Below are 14062 nucleotides of genomic sequence, written 5' to 3'. Positions count from 1 at the left end.
CACACCAAAAACGGTATTTTTTGTTTTGAGACAAAAGTTTGAATCTTTCCTACTCGTTTATATATGTTTTTTTCTCATCTACATTCACCCAATGTATTTCTCTCGTTTTTGCCCGTTTTCTCTTCCTTTTTCCATATGTTTTGTTGTTAGAATATCTATTATTTACCTCCAATTTATACATACATCTCTTGAAAAGGTAATTTTTTTTTTATTTTTTATTTCATCTGACCATTTCGATTTTTTATCTTAGGTTTAATTTTTGTATCTTTGAGTATATATACAAGGTAATCAAGGAAAAAATAGAACTTTAATTAAAATTAAAATATATATTTATCAAGGTTCTGAAAACCGAATCGGACCGGCCGGTTGAATCGGTTAACTGCGAATCGGTAGTTTAGGCGATTCGATTTACTAGTAGAAACCGCTATTTTAGAAACTGGACACAAACCGCTGAACCGGCCGAGAACCGGTCGGTCAAATCGGACCGAGACCCGGCCGGTTTACAGGAAACGGCGCCGTTTTCATTTGTTGAAAGGAAAAAAGGGATTTCACGCGTTTGGCTCCCTTCTCCAACAGTCCAACTCCTTCCTTAGTCATCAGCAAAATGCCCTAGCCTCCACCAAAGAAAGCAAACCCTAGCCTCAACCAATCTTGTCGCCGTCTGGCGGAGTGAGAGACTGCTGCTGCCGCCTCCGTCACACTCAAGAACTTTCGTCTTCATGCTATCGGCGTTCGTTACTTCTCTCTCACCATCCCCTGTTCGCTCTCATCAGTCACCTGTTCGCTCTCCATCCCCTGTTCGCTCTCATCAGTCAACCGCTCTCCGTCGTCCGTCGCGCTCAACCGCTCTCCGTCGTCCGTCGAAGGTCAATGTTCACTGCTAGTGCTTGTTCCTCGTGTTTTTTTTTTATTGTCTGTTCAGAAACCAAACCCTCTTCATGCTTGTTCTTTGATGGTTAGTGATCGTCGTTTTTTAATACTCACTATTGGTGTTTTGTTTTTCATTTGTTGATGATTATTGATTAAGTGATGTGTTGCTGTTTTGTTTTTTTACTTTGTGCTTGAGTTAATTGGATGCTCTGTCAGTGCTTAGTGCTTGTTCTTGGTTGATTGGCTTTGCTCACTACTCTGGCTTGTTCTAGCCTATTCTTGATTGATTAACTCTGTTAGTGGCTTATTGATTGATGCCAAATTGGTACTGGTAAAAAGTTACTGGCTTGTTCTTGGCTTTTTTGTCTATTGTTAAGTTTCTTGATTTTGTGCTCATTACCTCATTCAGTGCCTTTTTTTATTGTTAATCATTGTGCTGAGCTTGTTAATCAGTGGCTTATTGATTGATGCTAAATTGGCACTGATAAACAGTTACTGGCTTGTTCTTGGCTTTTTTATCTGTTGTTAAATTTTGTTAAAGTTTCTTGATTTTGTGCTCATTACCTCATTTAGGGCTTTTTTTTGTTGTTAATCATTGTGCTGAGCTTGTTAAAATTGGGTTAAAAACTTTGTTGCTAATGGTGGAAATTTGTATATTGTTGAATGCTGTAGGCAGAATTTGAATGTCTCTGAAGTACTTGGATTATTGAATTTGAATGTCTCTGAAGTCTGAAGTAGTGATTTGTGATTTTGAATATCTCTGATTACTTGATTATTGATTTGTGTTTTGAATCTGAAATTTGTGATAATGTTTATTGAAATTTTGTACATTTTCATTGCTAAACTCTTCAACTATGGATTGTATTATATGCTGCTAGATTTGAACTCATCAAAGTTCCCTGAATTTAAGTTCTCCTTCGGAGGCACATATTCAATTACCAGTGGAATGATAAACAATCCTGCATCACTTGGTAAACATGCATCTGCCTCTAGCTAATTCAATATAAATAGTGAATTTATTTATTTTTTTAATTCTTTACTAATTCTTTTGTGCTATAAGTGATTTGTACATATCATGGTAAAATAAAAAATAACATTAGTTACAATTGTTTATTGAAAATGTGCAAACTTAAGTCATGAAAGTTGTTTGTATAATGTGAGATCTCAATGAATAAGCAGCTTTGCATTGTATTCAATGATTATTTGAACCTTCAGTGTTGTCTTCTTATCTATTTTATGCTATTAATTCATCTCTACATGTTGCTTGACGTATTCTAAAATCGATCGAAAGGTACTGTTATATCATGTCTTACCTATTTGGCAAGTATATTAGTATATTTTGTAATATTAATGTATTTATGTGATTAATTCCTATATTAAGGAGATGGATTCACCATTAGTATTACAAGGTTTGTTCAATTTGTTTGATCTTTTTTAATTCTTTACATTAGGAAAGAGATGAAAGATATATTCTTGGCTGAATGACATAGTTCTTATGAGACAAAAAATAGGTTGAGTTATATTTTAGGATGTTTATTTATAATTTATTTATTATTATATTCTAAAATGGTTTTTTCGGTTGAACCATCGGTTGGACCGGTTGGACCAGTGAACCAGTAAACCAATGACTAGAGTGGTTTGATGACCGATCCGGTTTTCTGAACCTTGATTACTATTGATAAATAATAAATTAGAGAATTTGATAGAAATTACCAAAAATTCTATTACTGCTTGATTTTGTTTTCATATCAGTGGTGTGCTTCAAAATAGTCGCGTTCTCTTCACTGCGGCAAGAAGCACAATTTCCATTTGTCCGTGTTCGTTCAAAAGTGCTGTGAAAAAAATGCGCCATTCATATTTCTCCTACGTTAGAAATCTAACCCGATTCTGTTCACGTTCACGTTCTGCTGCATACTCTTCCTTCTTTTCGGAATTCGATGGAGATTCTACACTCGCAAGCCTCAAGCTTAAACAATCCCCTGCTTCAGGTAATTCTGCACTCTTTTGTTTTTCGGGGTGTTGTGTTTTCTGAAGCTGAATGAGCTAAATTTAGAGTTTTGTTGCGGATTTCGTTTATGGGTAGTGTTTTTTCAGTCTCAAATTTGTTTTTTGTGTTTGTGAATATTTTGGTGCAGATGATTCTTCTAATGTGGCGTTTAAGAAGATTTCTTCTATTTACTACGGTAAGTGTTTGATGAAATTCCTGGAAGAAACTGAGAATGTATGTTATCGGTTAATTGGTGTATTGTTCAAGTGCTGAGCTTGTCTTCTCTTTTTCCCTTTCCTAAAAGGTTATTTGTTGTATTGTTTCGTACTGTCAGGTGATAGTATCTCGGTGAAGAAACCCATGTCTAAGAGAAATGATAATGCAAAAGAGTCCCAAAGTCAGCCAGGTATATCATGGCTCTCAAACATATATAACAATAATTTATTGTTACAACGGAAAGGACATTCTCGCAAAAAGAAACAGAGACACTTGTTTGAATTTTCCCAAGAGAACCGTTTTAATAAGTTGGTTAGAATTTGTGCAAAGGTACTTGGGCCGGAGGCTACCATTGCATTGTTTGGTAAAGTTGGACGAGATCCAGGGATCAAAGGGTACAACGAACTGATAGAAATGTGCATAGAAAAGGCTAGGGAAAGTAGTGACGAAGACATAGTGATAGAAGAGTTGGGGAAGGTTTTCCATCTTTTTAAATTGATGGGTGAACGAGGATTTCGGCTAGAAGAGCAATCATATCGTCCACTTCTTTTGTATACTATTGACATGTGTATGGTTGAAGAGTTTCATTTTTTCTATGATGCTATCAAAGACCAGAATGCCAGTTTAATTACCAGACTCGGTTACTACGAAATGATGTTGTGGTTAAGAGTTAATAATGAAGAAAAGATTCAAGAAATCTGTAATCTCATTGCAGAGAATGATGGTGAAGAAATTTCTGATTTACGAGGTGGGTGCATATGCTTTTCTCCCTCATAGCATTGGTTTGTCATAATTTGTTTCATAGAAGTTGTGTTCAAACATCTAGCTTTGGATTATCCGTAGCAGATGTTGACATATGCAGTTTCATTTAATGAGACTGTGAATTTTAAGTGACATGGTCAGTGGTCAATTACTGCAGAAATGAATGTTAAGTGACAAGTTGTCGCTGCTGGTTCTGCACATCGTTGTTCAATAATGATAGAAAATTATGTTTTGTGTAGTACCTTAAAATGGAAACTTACTTTATTCAACTTATGTTGCAGAAAATTATTTATTGGCTCTTTGTGAGTGTGAGCGGAAGAAGGAGATATTGGAGCTATTGGAAATCATAAACATAAAAAAGCTTTCATCTGTAGAATCTGTAGAAAAGATATTTCAGGCATTAGGAAGGCATCAATTGGAACCTGTTGTGGAGAACTTCCTTTTGGACTTCAAAACAAGTGGTATGATTACAATATTTATCTTCTCATCACCTATTTGGATTTCGCTAGACATCAAACAATGTTTCTGCTTGCAAAAAAGGAAAACAAATTGCATGATATAGCTGTTGTATCTCTTGAATTATGTTACTTAAGTCTTTCGAATTTGGCTCCTCTAAAGTATAGGGGGTCAAAACTGCAGAACTATAGCCTCTTAAGTCTTTCATACATTCTGCATTTTACCCTTTATATTACACAAAGTACTCTAGAGGAACAAAATCCCAAGCATTATATGTATAAATGGACATATATTAAGATTGCAGGTTTCTTTTTTCTTTGTCAATTATTAATGTACTTAATTCGGGTTTTTTTAATATAACACCAATTATCTAAGTCATATTGTGATTCTGCTGAAGAATTGAGGATTGAATTCCTCTATAAATCTTAATTGGTGTATAGCTTGTACTGAGATTCTTATGCATTGCAGATTATGAAACAAATAATATTACAAACTTCATTGCAAGTTATGCTGTTAGCATCCCAAATTTATCGGTAAGAAAATTCTTGCATATGTCATTGATAATTTCCTCAAGTCCATGATACCATCAAGCGCTTTCCTTCATCCATTTTTCTTTCTCTAAAAATATATCGCCAGTTTTACATTTTCATGATACTTCAGATTGCAGTGATGATAGAACTTTTATGAAACCCATTTAAATTTCTTTTAGCATACCTATGTTATGATTTTTTTTTGTCAACTTATTTTTAATTGTCAATAAAAATGGAACTCCACACAGAGGCATTTACAGGCTTTTAGCCTATTATACACTGCTATAAGTAGAATTTGTATGTTTTTGAACTAACAAAGATTATGATTGAGAGTTGATACTCACACCTCAGCTATGGTTAGAAGCCAATATGGTATTTACAATAAATCAGTAATTGTAGCTCTTCATTTACTTTGCTGGACATGGTTCTTTATCTTTTTCCTTTCATTCTTGTTAATTTTTTTATTTCATTCTAGGTTGATTTTATGCAAATTTGGTGTATGGAATAAACTTCTTCAAAGTGGCTTTTACTGTAGATTTATTTTGGAGACATTCGAGACTGCATTTTATTTAATAATTCCCCCCTGTTCTATTTAGCAATTCCTTCGTAACTGTTGTGAGATTTTACTTCATTGTGTTTGTATATTAAACACTCCATAATTGCATGTGCATTTTTGAACACAATGATAAGGTGGTACTAGTGCTTTTTTGTGAACATTTGGCATAATAATTGTACGTTGTAGTTATTGTTATGGACTTTTATGTGTGTTTGTGTGCATTCTCATATTTATTGTTGGTATTGTGAAGGTTGAGAATGTCATTACAAAATTCAAGGATTTGCACCAAACACTTGAAGTGTCACCTTCATCCTCATCATATGAGAGGCTAATTTTACATAGCTGTACGTTGCGCGAGGTATGACCATATGATTTTTGCACTTTCTGTAAGAGGAAATTAGAAAGTCCAGAATGAAATAAAAAATAAGAAAAGTGTCGATATGTCATCTCCAAAAACACAAGCCATTGAAAGTGCACCCATCCCATATCTTTACCATTTAGAGGTTGACAAACATAGTGTGGCCATGTTACTTATCTTAAAATATATATTTTTATTTAATGGAAAGAAACATATATTCACAGAAACAAGTAAATTCTTAAGCACTTTTTTCTATTATAGTGATCACAATGACATTGCTGGTACTTTCCTCTTCTGTGATTGGCATAATTCCTCTTTTCATTATCTTATCCAATATGCAAATTCACAATAAAAGTCCATGATGTGTCAATTTCTCTCGAGTGAATTTTGGAGATTAGTGATTTTTGTTTCTAATGCAGGTGCGTGTAGCTCTTGATATTGTTGATGAAATGTGTGAAGGGGGCTTGACTTTATCAAATGAGATGTTACAGTCCATATTACAAACTTGTGAGGAAACATCTGAATATAATTTGGTATGACCCATCATCCATGTAATCACTCTCTTCTTTCTTCATTCTCTCATAATTTGTGTTTTTAATGTTCCATCAATTTTCTCCGATGGATGTAAACTTTTGACCTTTAAGCTTATTGTTTTGTTGTGTTATGTCTATATCTTTGACTTAGAAAGTTTTGATGTTACTGTAAAGTGAAGATCCAGTAAAGATCATAATAATAAGTAATTACTCTATCTTCTTCCGGTCCTGCAGTATATGTTCTTATTCAAGCTTGAAGGAAAGGTGAAATATAGCCTCTTCAGTCTTCACCATTTTATCTTAAAATTTATATTGGCATTAATTGGATTCTTTTCCTCTTGGCCATGAAGTTCTAATATCATGTCAAGGAATCAGTAGACTTAAAAGCTTAGTATATTAGGTGAAGATCCAAGAATACTTTTGTCTCTATGCTCTATATCACAAATTTTGTCTTTCTTGCAATTGTCTAGTGCAGAGGGGTTGCTTAGAATTGACCAGCTCATCTTTTGGATGACATAGCTTGCTCTACCCGCCTTTACCTTTTGGAAAAAAACAGTGACGTAATTTTTCTTTTGCTCTCTTGCCATTAAGTAAGGATGCTTCAATTTGAAATTATTTTGCACCTCCATTCTTTTTGCATTCATCTCTTCTCATTAATTTTTCTCTTTTTTAATAAAAATGAAAGGTAAGTGATAGAAACAGGTTTGTTTGTCCCTTTTAAACTAGTTTAGCAGGTTTAGGAGCAGTAGTGCTAGGCCTAGCTGCTGCCTATGAAATACTAGGGATTAGTTAATTTTTAGTCAATTAGAAAATTCTGTTCAGTTTGTTAGTTCAGGAGAAGAAAATTCTCTCCAGAGTTGGTTAGACCCAACAGTGTATTTCAGTAAGGGGTTGTGATTTACAATGCCTAGTTCATCAATAAAATCCCCTATTTTCTGCTAGATCTCAGTTCCTGTCAGTAAGCAATATATGTAGAGCTGGAATCAATTATTCTATAACATCTTGGATAGTTTACTGTTCTCACATGTAGTTTGTTTTATTCTTTGGTGTATTCTCAAATAAAGGTTCATCGGATCTTCTCTACAATACGCCAGTACAATCTGGAGACAAATGATAAGACATTCAGATGTATGATAGACTTGTTCTTGAAGATGAAAGACGTAAGTTGTACCCATTCATTTTCATTCTTGTGCTTATTGTTCACCAGTCTTTTACTGATTTTAGCTTCATCTTGCTAAGTATCCACTGTAGCTGTATTTTAGTGAGTTGCAGTGAAATTTAGAACGCCGTTGATGTTATTTTATTTCATAATACAGCTTGAAGGTGCATATAGAATGCTCGATGAAATGGGGGAACTGAATTTGAAACCATCAGCTAGCATGTACAATACCATAATGGCAGAATGTTTTAGAGAGGTGATGTTTCTTTAATGCCTCTGTTCTATACTTAATATGCTTTTTGTGGTTTTGCAATGAGATTGGAATGCTTTCGTTGAACCTAAAAAAAATGGTTCCATTGAACCTTTGTTGTTATTTTTTCGTTTCGTCTTTTTAAATAGTTATAGGTTATGGACATGAGTATATGACACAAATCTTTGAGCAGAGTCATTCCGACTCTTGGGCTTTGGGCAAAGAGAAATTTTACCAAACTACACTCTAGAAATCAATAGTTGCATTAAGGGATAACTCCTTGTATCTGTAAAATAGTACGGTTATCTGGGCAATCCTTTGCATACAAGTGATTTCTCATGAGTTGAAATATGGCTGCTGATAATGGATATAGTTTTGACAAGTTTTGAAATGCTGAGAAGTCCTTCCAAAATGTATTTGAATCACATCTATCCTACTTCAGCATTAATGCATTCCTTTTCTCACCATTTTGCTGAAATTTTTCAGAAAAACACGAGTGATGGGGTCAGGGTCCTTGAGCACATGCAGAATGCTGATGTAATGCCTGATTCAGAGACTTTTAGCTACCTGATTAGCAACTCTGAAACTGAAGAGGATATAGTTATGGTAAGTTGGGATTTATAACATCATAATAAACCCATTTCAGTCATTTTTTGATCTTCAATTCTGTGTGTGTTCAGAAGTTTCTAATATTTCTTATGTTCTTTCTTCTAATATTAACTCAGACTATAAGATTGATTGCTTCAACATTTTTATCTAAGAAATTTACTATCTTAGTATTTCCATTGCATTATCATGAACCAACTCTTAAATTTTTCGATAGACACATGAATGCTCTTTATATGAAATATGTTTTCTAATGCATGCATCTCTTTTGGGTTTGATGTGTGAATATTGCATAGGCTTATCTTGCATTTTGCATGTATAACTTTTGTCTGCATGATTTTTTTTTTTTTTTTTGGGGGGGGACAATGATTTAACTCTAGACGGTTTTGGTCATTTGAAGCTCTCATTATGTCACGGATCCAGAAATTTGATAGAGGAGGGGACGAAAATTAAAATATTATATAATCAAATATAATATTATATATTCATTAATATATATAATTATAATTAATATTTTTTTGATTAAAAAAATACTAATAAGTGCTTGTTATATAAAAAAATTATTTTTTATTTTGGATTCGATAAAATATAAAAATTATCTATTTTTTATTAGCTTACTTTGTTAAGTATTATTGTGACAGTATGTTATATTTTTATGCTTCATATCATAAAAAAATATACTATAAAATAATATAAATAAGTTATTCTAATAACTTTGTTATATGCATTTAAAACATATTCATGAATAAAATATATAAAATATAATTGTTTTAATGAATTTACTTAATATGTTATTAATATAATATCATGAGAAAAATAAATAAATTTTAAAATAATTTACTTTCATGTATGTACTATAAAGATTTGTTTAGTTATTATAAATATTAAAGTATTTTTATATGATAATAGGTGTGAAAATTAAGAGAAAAAATATTTAAAAAGAGAAAAAAAGTTTAAATGTTTAAAGATTTGGAAATTTATTTAATCGAAAAGTGATTAGCAATAATATTTTTCTCAATTTAAGGATTGTTACTTGTTTTTGAGTTTAATAATTTAATTATTTATCTAAGATAATTACTTACTCTATTTTTCGAATAAAATTATATAATATATAATAACTTTATATACTTAAAGTTGTTAACTTTGTTCAAAAAAGTTGGGGGGGCCAAGGCCTATGCTCTCCCCCCGCGCCCGGGGGACGCGGATCCATCCCTGATACTGTCTTCAACCATCTCCACCAACAGCTTAAGCTCTTGTGTTGAGGCACGAGTGTTTTTTATATTTTTAACGGGATTTAGTTTGATTTCTATGTTAGAAAATAATCTGTTTGGATATGCCTACATCAACGGAGCTACATAAAATTAGTTTTAACTTAGGTATGCCATTTTGATAAGCTGTCTATGGATGAATGCTTACAAATGTATGTTCAACTTTATGCTTGTAGTATTATAAAGAACTGAAGGAATCTGGAATCAAACCTACAAAGCAAATTTTCATGGCCCTTATAAATGCTTATGCTGCTTGTGGACAGTTGGAGAAAGCAAAACAGGTACGGGTGCAAGCAGCATATGCTGCTGCTTGAGCTATCTATCATTTGCTTGAAAGACAAGTAACCTTTATTGTGACTAACTAATCCTCCATTGTAGGTAGTGTTAGATCCATTGATACCACAGAAGAACTTGAACCAAATCAAGTATGTGCTTGTTTCAGTTCTTGCAGCACATGGGCAACTGTCTGAAGCTATTCATTATTACGAGGAAATCAAGAAAGCTGGACATAATTTGGAGCCAAAAGATGTTATGAATCTCATTGTAAGGTTTTGAACATATTATCGGCTTTTATAAAATTTTTAACTTAATATGATTCATAATCAATGAATTCAACATCCATAGGAGAAGACTCGGTCCGATGTAGAGCTGGACAGGTTGCTTCTTCTACTTGAGGAATTAAATGATACAGATTATTGGAATGGAGCTTGCTGCAGAATCATCTTGTATTGTATTTGGAACAAGGATATAAGGTTCCATCTTTCTATTCCCACTTTATTGAAACTTTTTTTCACCAGAAATGCATTCTATAGTTTACTTATGCTCACTATATTTCGTGTCAGTTCTGCTGTCAACTTGTGTAAGCTCCTCAAGAATAAGTACCAAAGCGACGAACTGGTTACAGAAGTTCTCTGCGATAAGCACCACAGCAATGAATTGGTTATGAAAGTTCTCTTTGATAAGGTTCGCCTTTGCTTCCTTCCCGAAAAATATTCCTAATCATACTCCTATTACTATAAAATAAAGTATTAAAAACAGTAGATTTTTTTTTTGTCTTGGAATCTCAAAAAAAACAACCAATGCTTCCCTTATTTAGTGTTTAGGAGGATTTTTAGGAGAATCTATTAGTAAAGTAAATCATTTATCTATCTCTATTGTGTGTCATTATTGGTTTCACAACAATTGTGTCTGTATTTGTATAGGTGTTCTCTCTCATCAATGGGTCAGAGTCGAGCCATTTGCAAGCGAGCCTTGAACTGCTTTCTGAAATCAAGGATAAGCTAGGCCTTGTGCCTCCAAAGGAATATCATGATTCTCTGCTAAGTGCTCATGCCAAAACCTCTGAATTACATAATGCTAACTGAACAAAACATTGAGCTAAACTAAGAAGGGTGAGTAGGTGAAGTACTCTTCAGTCTTCACTTGACTTCCTATTAATAGGGGCATTATATCCAAATGTGTACAAATAACTCACAAAATTTGGGGTTGAGGTGATAGATAGGTAGGTCTTTTCTAAAAGGGCTGTTCCAGAATTCAAACATCTGATATTGCAGCTAAAGTAGGCATGAAGTTGCGGTGTACTAACATTTTTCTCTCTTTTCTTTGTTAATATAATATCAGAAAAATATTAATCATACTATGTTTATTTTTGATGATGTACGTATGAGTAATTTTGAAACTTGCACTGAATATGCAAGCTGATAGGGGGCACCTATAACAACAGTCGGATAAAGTGGAAACTGGAAACTGGAAAGTGGGCTGCATTTTGAAGAAAAGAATTGCAGTTAAAATCTTAAAAGAAAATCATTGTTCATTGTTATGATCATTTGTTACTGCGACAATGCTCAGGTGCAGTAGATTTTTATAAAAACCAAAATTTGCACAACAAATTTGGCCATCAAAATTGTTACACTCAGCTATAAAATTTTCACAATTTTTTAATCCATAGCTAAGCATGCTGTTATATTTTCCAATTGAGACTACATGTATCTTCTTCTATATGAGGCAGTTTTGTTTGAGTCAAACATCTACTAGGAGCTAGTTTTGTTAACAGAATTTTTTTTCCATCCATATTATTCAAAATCGAGACTTTTGCTCAAGGGGAATTAAGTTTGTATCACTTGAATCAGATAACTAAATATATGCTAAACAAAGAAAAAGAAAAACATTTTAAGAGTGTGAAAACTATGTGTATACCTAAAGAACGATAAAATCGTAATACAGTTATGCACAAGTTTATATTAGGATCTTCAGCAGTATTTTGCTTCTTTTAAGTGCTAATATCCAGTAATCTATAGGACTCGCACCAATATATATCAGAAAATTATATTAGATGTTTTCAATGATCATCTAAAATTTAATTTGGTCCAGAGTTTAAAAAGTTTTAATTTTGTCACTTTACATTTCTAAAGCATTTCAAATTTCTAAGATAAGAATATCAAATGAGTACTTCAAAAAAAAAAAGTCAGTCAAGAATTTATCTACATCAATTTCATGTAAACCTTAATAATTACACCAACAAAGTTACATTCCCATCATGAAAGAATCTGAACCTGATTCAAAATGAGTAAGCAACAAGAATGGCTTGCCTGCACCTAGCCTTAGCCTGTATGAGCCTCTCATCCAATGTCTCTTCCTTCACAGAAGCCTTCACCATTGCCAAATCCATTTCCATCAGCTTCAACACTCTGAACAACTCAGTCACCATTCTCTCTTCCACTTTCCCTTCATCCATCAGTATCTCTGCCTCCTCCCTCGCCCTCTCGGCCACAATCTCCCCGGCCTTTGCTAGCAACTCTGTCGACCCGAATTCCTTCCCCATTAGCTCCTCTAGCTTCTCCAAGAAGTCAGCTATGACATAACCTATTGGCAGCTCTAAATTAATCTCTTTTGTCCTCTTCCAACCAACCTCAAAATTCGGTGGCTCGGCCTGTGATATTTCAGTTTTAGGCCTTCTTTGCCTCACTATTTCTGATCTTCTTCTCTTCTCTATGGGAAATGTCTCTGGACTGTTGACTGTGCTAGAATTAGGATCTTGGGTTGGAAATTCTTCATTAGAATCATCATTGGAATAATCACTAGCTGCATAATTGGTGCTTAAGGCATTATTGTTATTATTATTAGTGATGCAGTTGATGGAGAAGTGTTTTCTTGGGTGGATTTGAATATTGGAAATCTCTATAAATGGTCTATGTGAATAGAGATGGTTTTGGTTTTGGTTTGGATGATGAGAATGAGAAGTAGGATATGATGAGAGAAACTGGAGGATTGTGGAAGCCATTGCTACTAGTTTCTTAATGCAGCAAAGTGAAATAAAGATTAAAGATAAGGCTCTTTTGGCTTTTATATCTGGTTGGTTTGGTTTCTATGATGATTTTGTTGTAGCTTTTCATTTGTGTCAGATAATACAGTTAAATTTTGTAGTCCAATAAGCATAGAGTACTATGCTAAAATATCCCATGAGGAAGGAACATTTCACTTTAAGTTCAGATTCATTGCAGTGATAACTGATAACAATAGACATGATTTACATAAAGATTAATAAATTTTCCATTAGTTGCTTTTTTGTTTCTAATTTCTTTTTATATTTTGAGTAATATCCAAATCAATTTAAAGGATAACAAATTTTAATTATTAAATTAGTCTCTAATATTTTATTTTGTTAGATAAATTAATCTTTGCATTAAATTTTGGAAAAATATCGACAAATGAATCATTATCATTTTAATAAAAATATAATAGTCTCTAAAAATTTTTAAAATTTTATATCATTCTTTTTATAATAATTTGATGTGAATATTAATTTGTCTAATAAAATAAAAATTAAAATATTTGCCTAAAAATTTTTCAGAGACTAATTCTAAAAATTATTCTTATGTTTTTTACTTTTTACATTCTTTTTATCTGACTTTTATATATTTCTACCACATATATAATCATTTAATATATTTATATTTATATAATTTATGATATAATAAATAATGTCATCTAAATCTACTATTTTATGCATATAGCGTTACTAAATTAAAGTCCAAATCTACTATTTCATGCATTAACGTTACTAAATTAGATATTTGTATAGTAAATATAGTTGGAAAATGCATGAACTAATACACTTTTAGTGTAAAAAAGAGAAGAGTTTATTGATTTAAGTAAAGCAAAAATAAAAAAATATTAATCACCTAAAAATCTCTTAAAAAATAACTTACAAGGTATATAAAACAAATTTATAAAATAGTTTCTAAATACTAAAGAAAATATAATATCTCTAAGATATGATAAGATTGTACTAAGTGGCAAAACTGAAAAAAAAAAGTCTTATGCAAAAAAATGTTAAAAGTTAAAACTAATAAAAAACATATTATTTTAAATTTAATTTTTATATACTAATAATATAAAATATTTTATTAATGTATTATATCTATTTTTTAAGATAATCAGTCATATAATTAATAAAAAAATAATTATTTTATTAATTTAATATTATTTAATTAAATATATATTAAAATTAT

At 32.2% G+C, this 14062-nt stretch overlaps 2 protein-coding genes across 10 annotated transcripts; one reads left to right on the top strand and one right to left on the bottom strand.

The window, feature by feature from the left end:
* The first annotated feature begins 550 nt into the window (after positions 1-550).
* Positions 551-11185, top strand: LOC112802604 (pentatricopeptide repeat-containing protein At4g04790, mitochondrial). Of its 9 annotated transcripts, none has more exons than XM_072237770.1 (18): positions 564-866; positions 1749-1841; positions 2814-2858; positions 3006-3053; positions 3192-3263; positions 3404-3821; positions 4117-4296; positions 4760-4824; positions 5628-5735; positions 6155-6268; positions 7333-7428; positions 7585-7683; positions 8164-8283; positions 9728-9832; positions 9930-10094; positions 10176-10303; positions 10394-10514; positions 10754-11185. In XM_072237770.1, the coding sequence occupies exons 5-18, from the start codon at positions 3231-3233 to the stop codon at positions 10913-10915; spliced, it is 1914 nt and encodes a 637-aa protein (XP_072093871.1). In that variant the 5' UTR covers positions 564-866; positions 1749-1841; positions 2814-2858; positions 3006-3053; positions 3192-3230; the 3' UTR covers positions 10916-11185. The 9 variants fall into 9 exon arrangements, with proteins under 9 accessions (XP_072093870.1, XP_025701658.1, XP_025701660.1 ...); XM_072237771.1 differs by having other exon boundaries at positions 568-955; XM_072237769.1 differs by lacking the exon at positions 1749-1841 and having other exon boundaries at positions 551-866; positions 2623-2858.
* A 786-nt stretch (positions 11186-11971) lies between these two features.
* On the bottom strand, positions 11972-13716 carry LOC112802606 (protein CHLORORESPIRATORY REDUCTION 41, chloroplastic). The gene has a single exon (XM_025845881.3). The coding sequence runs from the start codon at positions 12829-12831 to the stop codon at positions 12109-12111; it is 723 nt and encodes a 240-aa protein (XP_025701666.1). The 5' UTR covers positions 12832-13716; the 3' UTR covers positions 11972-12108.
* Positions 13717-14062: the final 346 nt, after the last annotated feature.

The sequence above is a fragment of the Arachis hypogaea genome, chromosome 5, assembly GCF_003086295.3.
Source record: "Arachis hypogaea cultivar Tifrunner chromosome 5, arahy.Tifrunner.gnm2.J5K5, whole genome shotgun sequence".
Taxonomy (NCBI): Eukaryota; Viridiplantae; Streptophyta; class Magnoliopsida; order Fabales; family Fabaceae; genus Arachis; species Arachis hypogaea.
The sequence above is the reverse complement of the archived record's forward strand: the minus strand, read 5'-3'. Positions and strand labels throughout refer to the sequence as shown.

Coding starts and splice junctions, on each gene's coding strand:
- LOC112802604 (XM_025845872.3), top strand. CDS start 871: ATGTTCACTGCTAGTGCTTGTTCCTCGTGTTTTTTTTTTATTGTCTGT. Junction 7,684..8,163: donor TGGCAGAATGTTTTAGAGAG/GTGATGTTTCTT, acceptor GAAATTTTTCAG/AAAAACACGAGTGATGGGGT. Junction 10,515..10,753: donor TGAAAGTTCTCTTTGATAAG/GTTCGCCTTTGC, acceptor GTATTTGTATAG/GTGTTCTCTCTCATCAATGG.
- LOC112802606 (XM_025845881.3), bottom strand. CDS start 12,831: ATGGCTTCCACAATCCTCCAGTTTCTCTCATCATATCCTACTTCTCAT.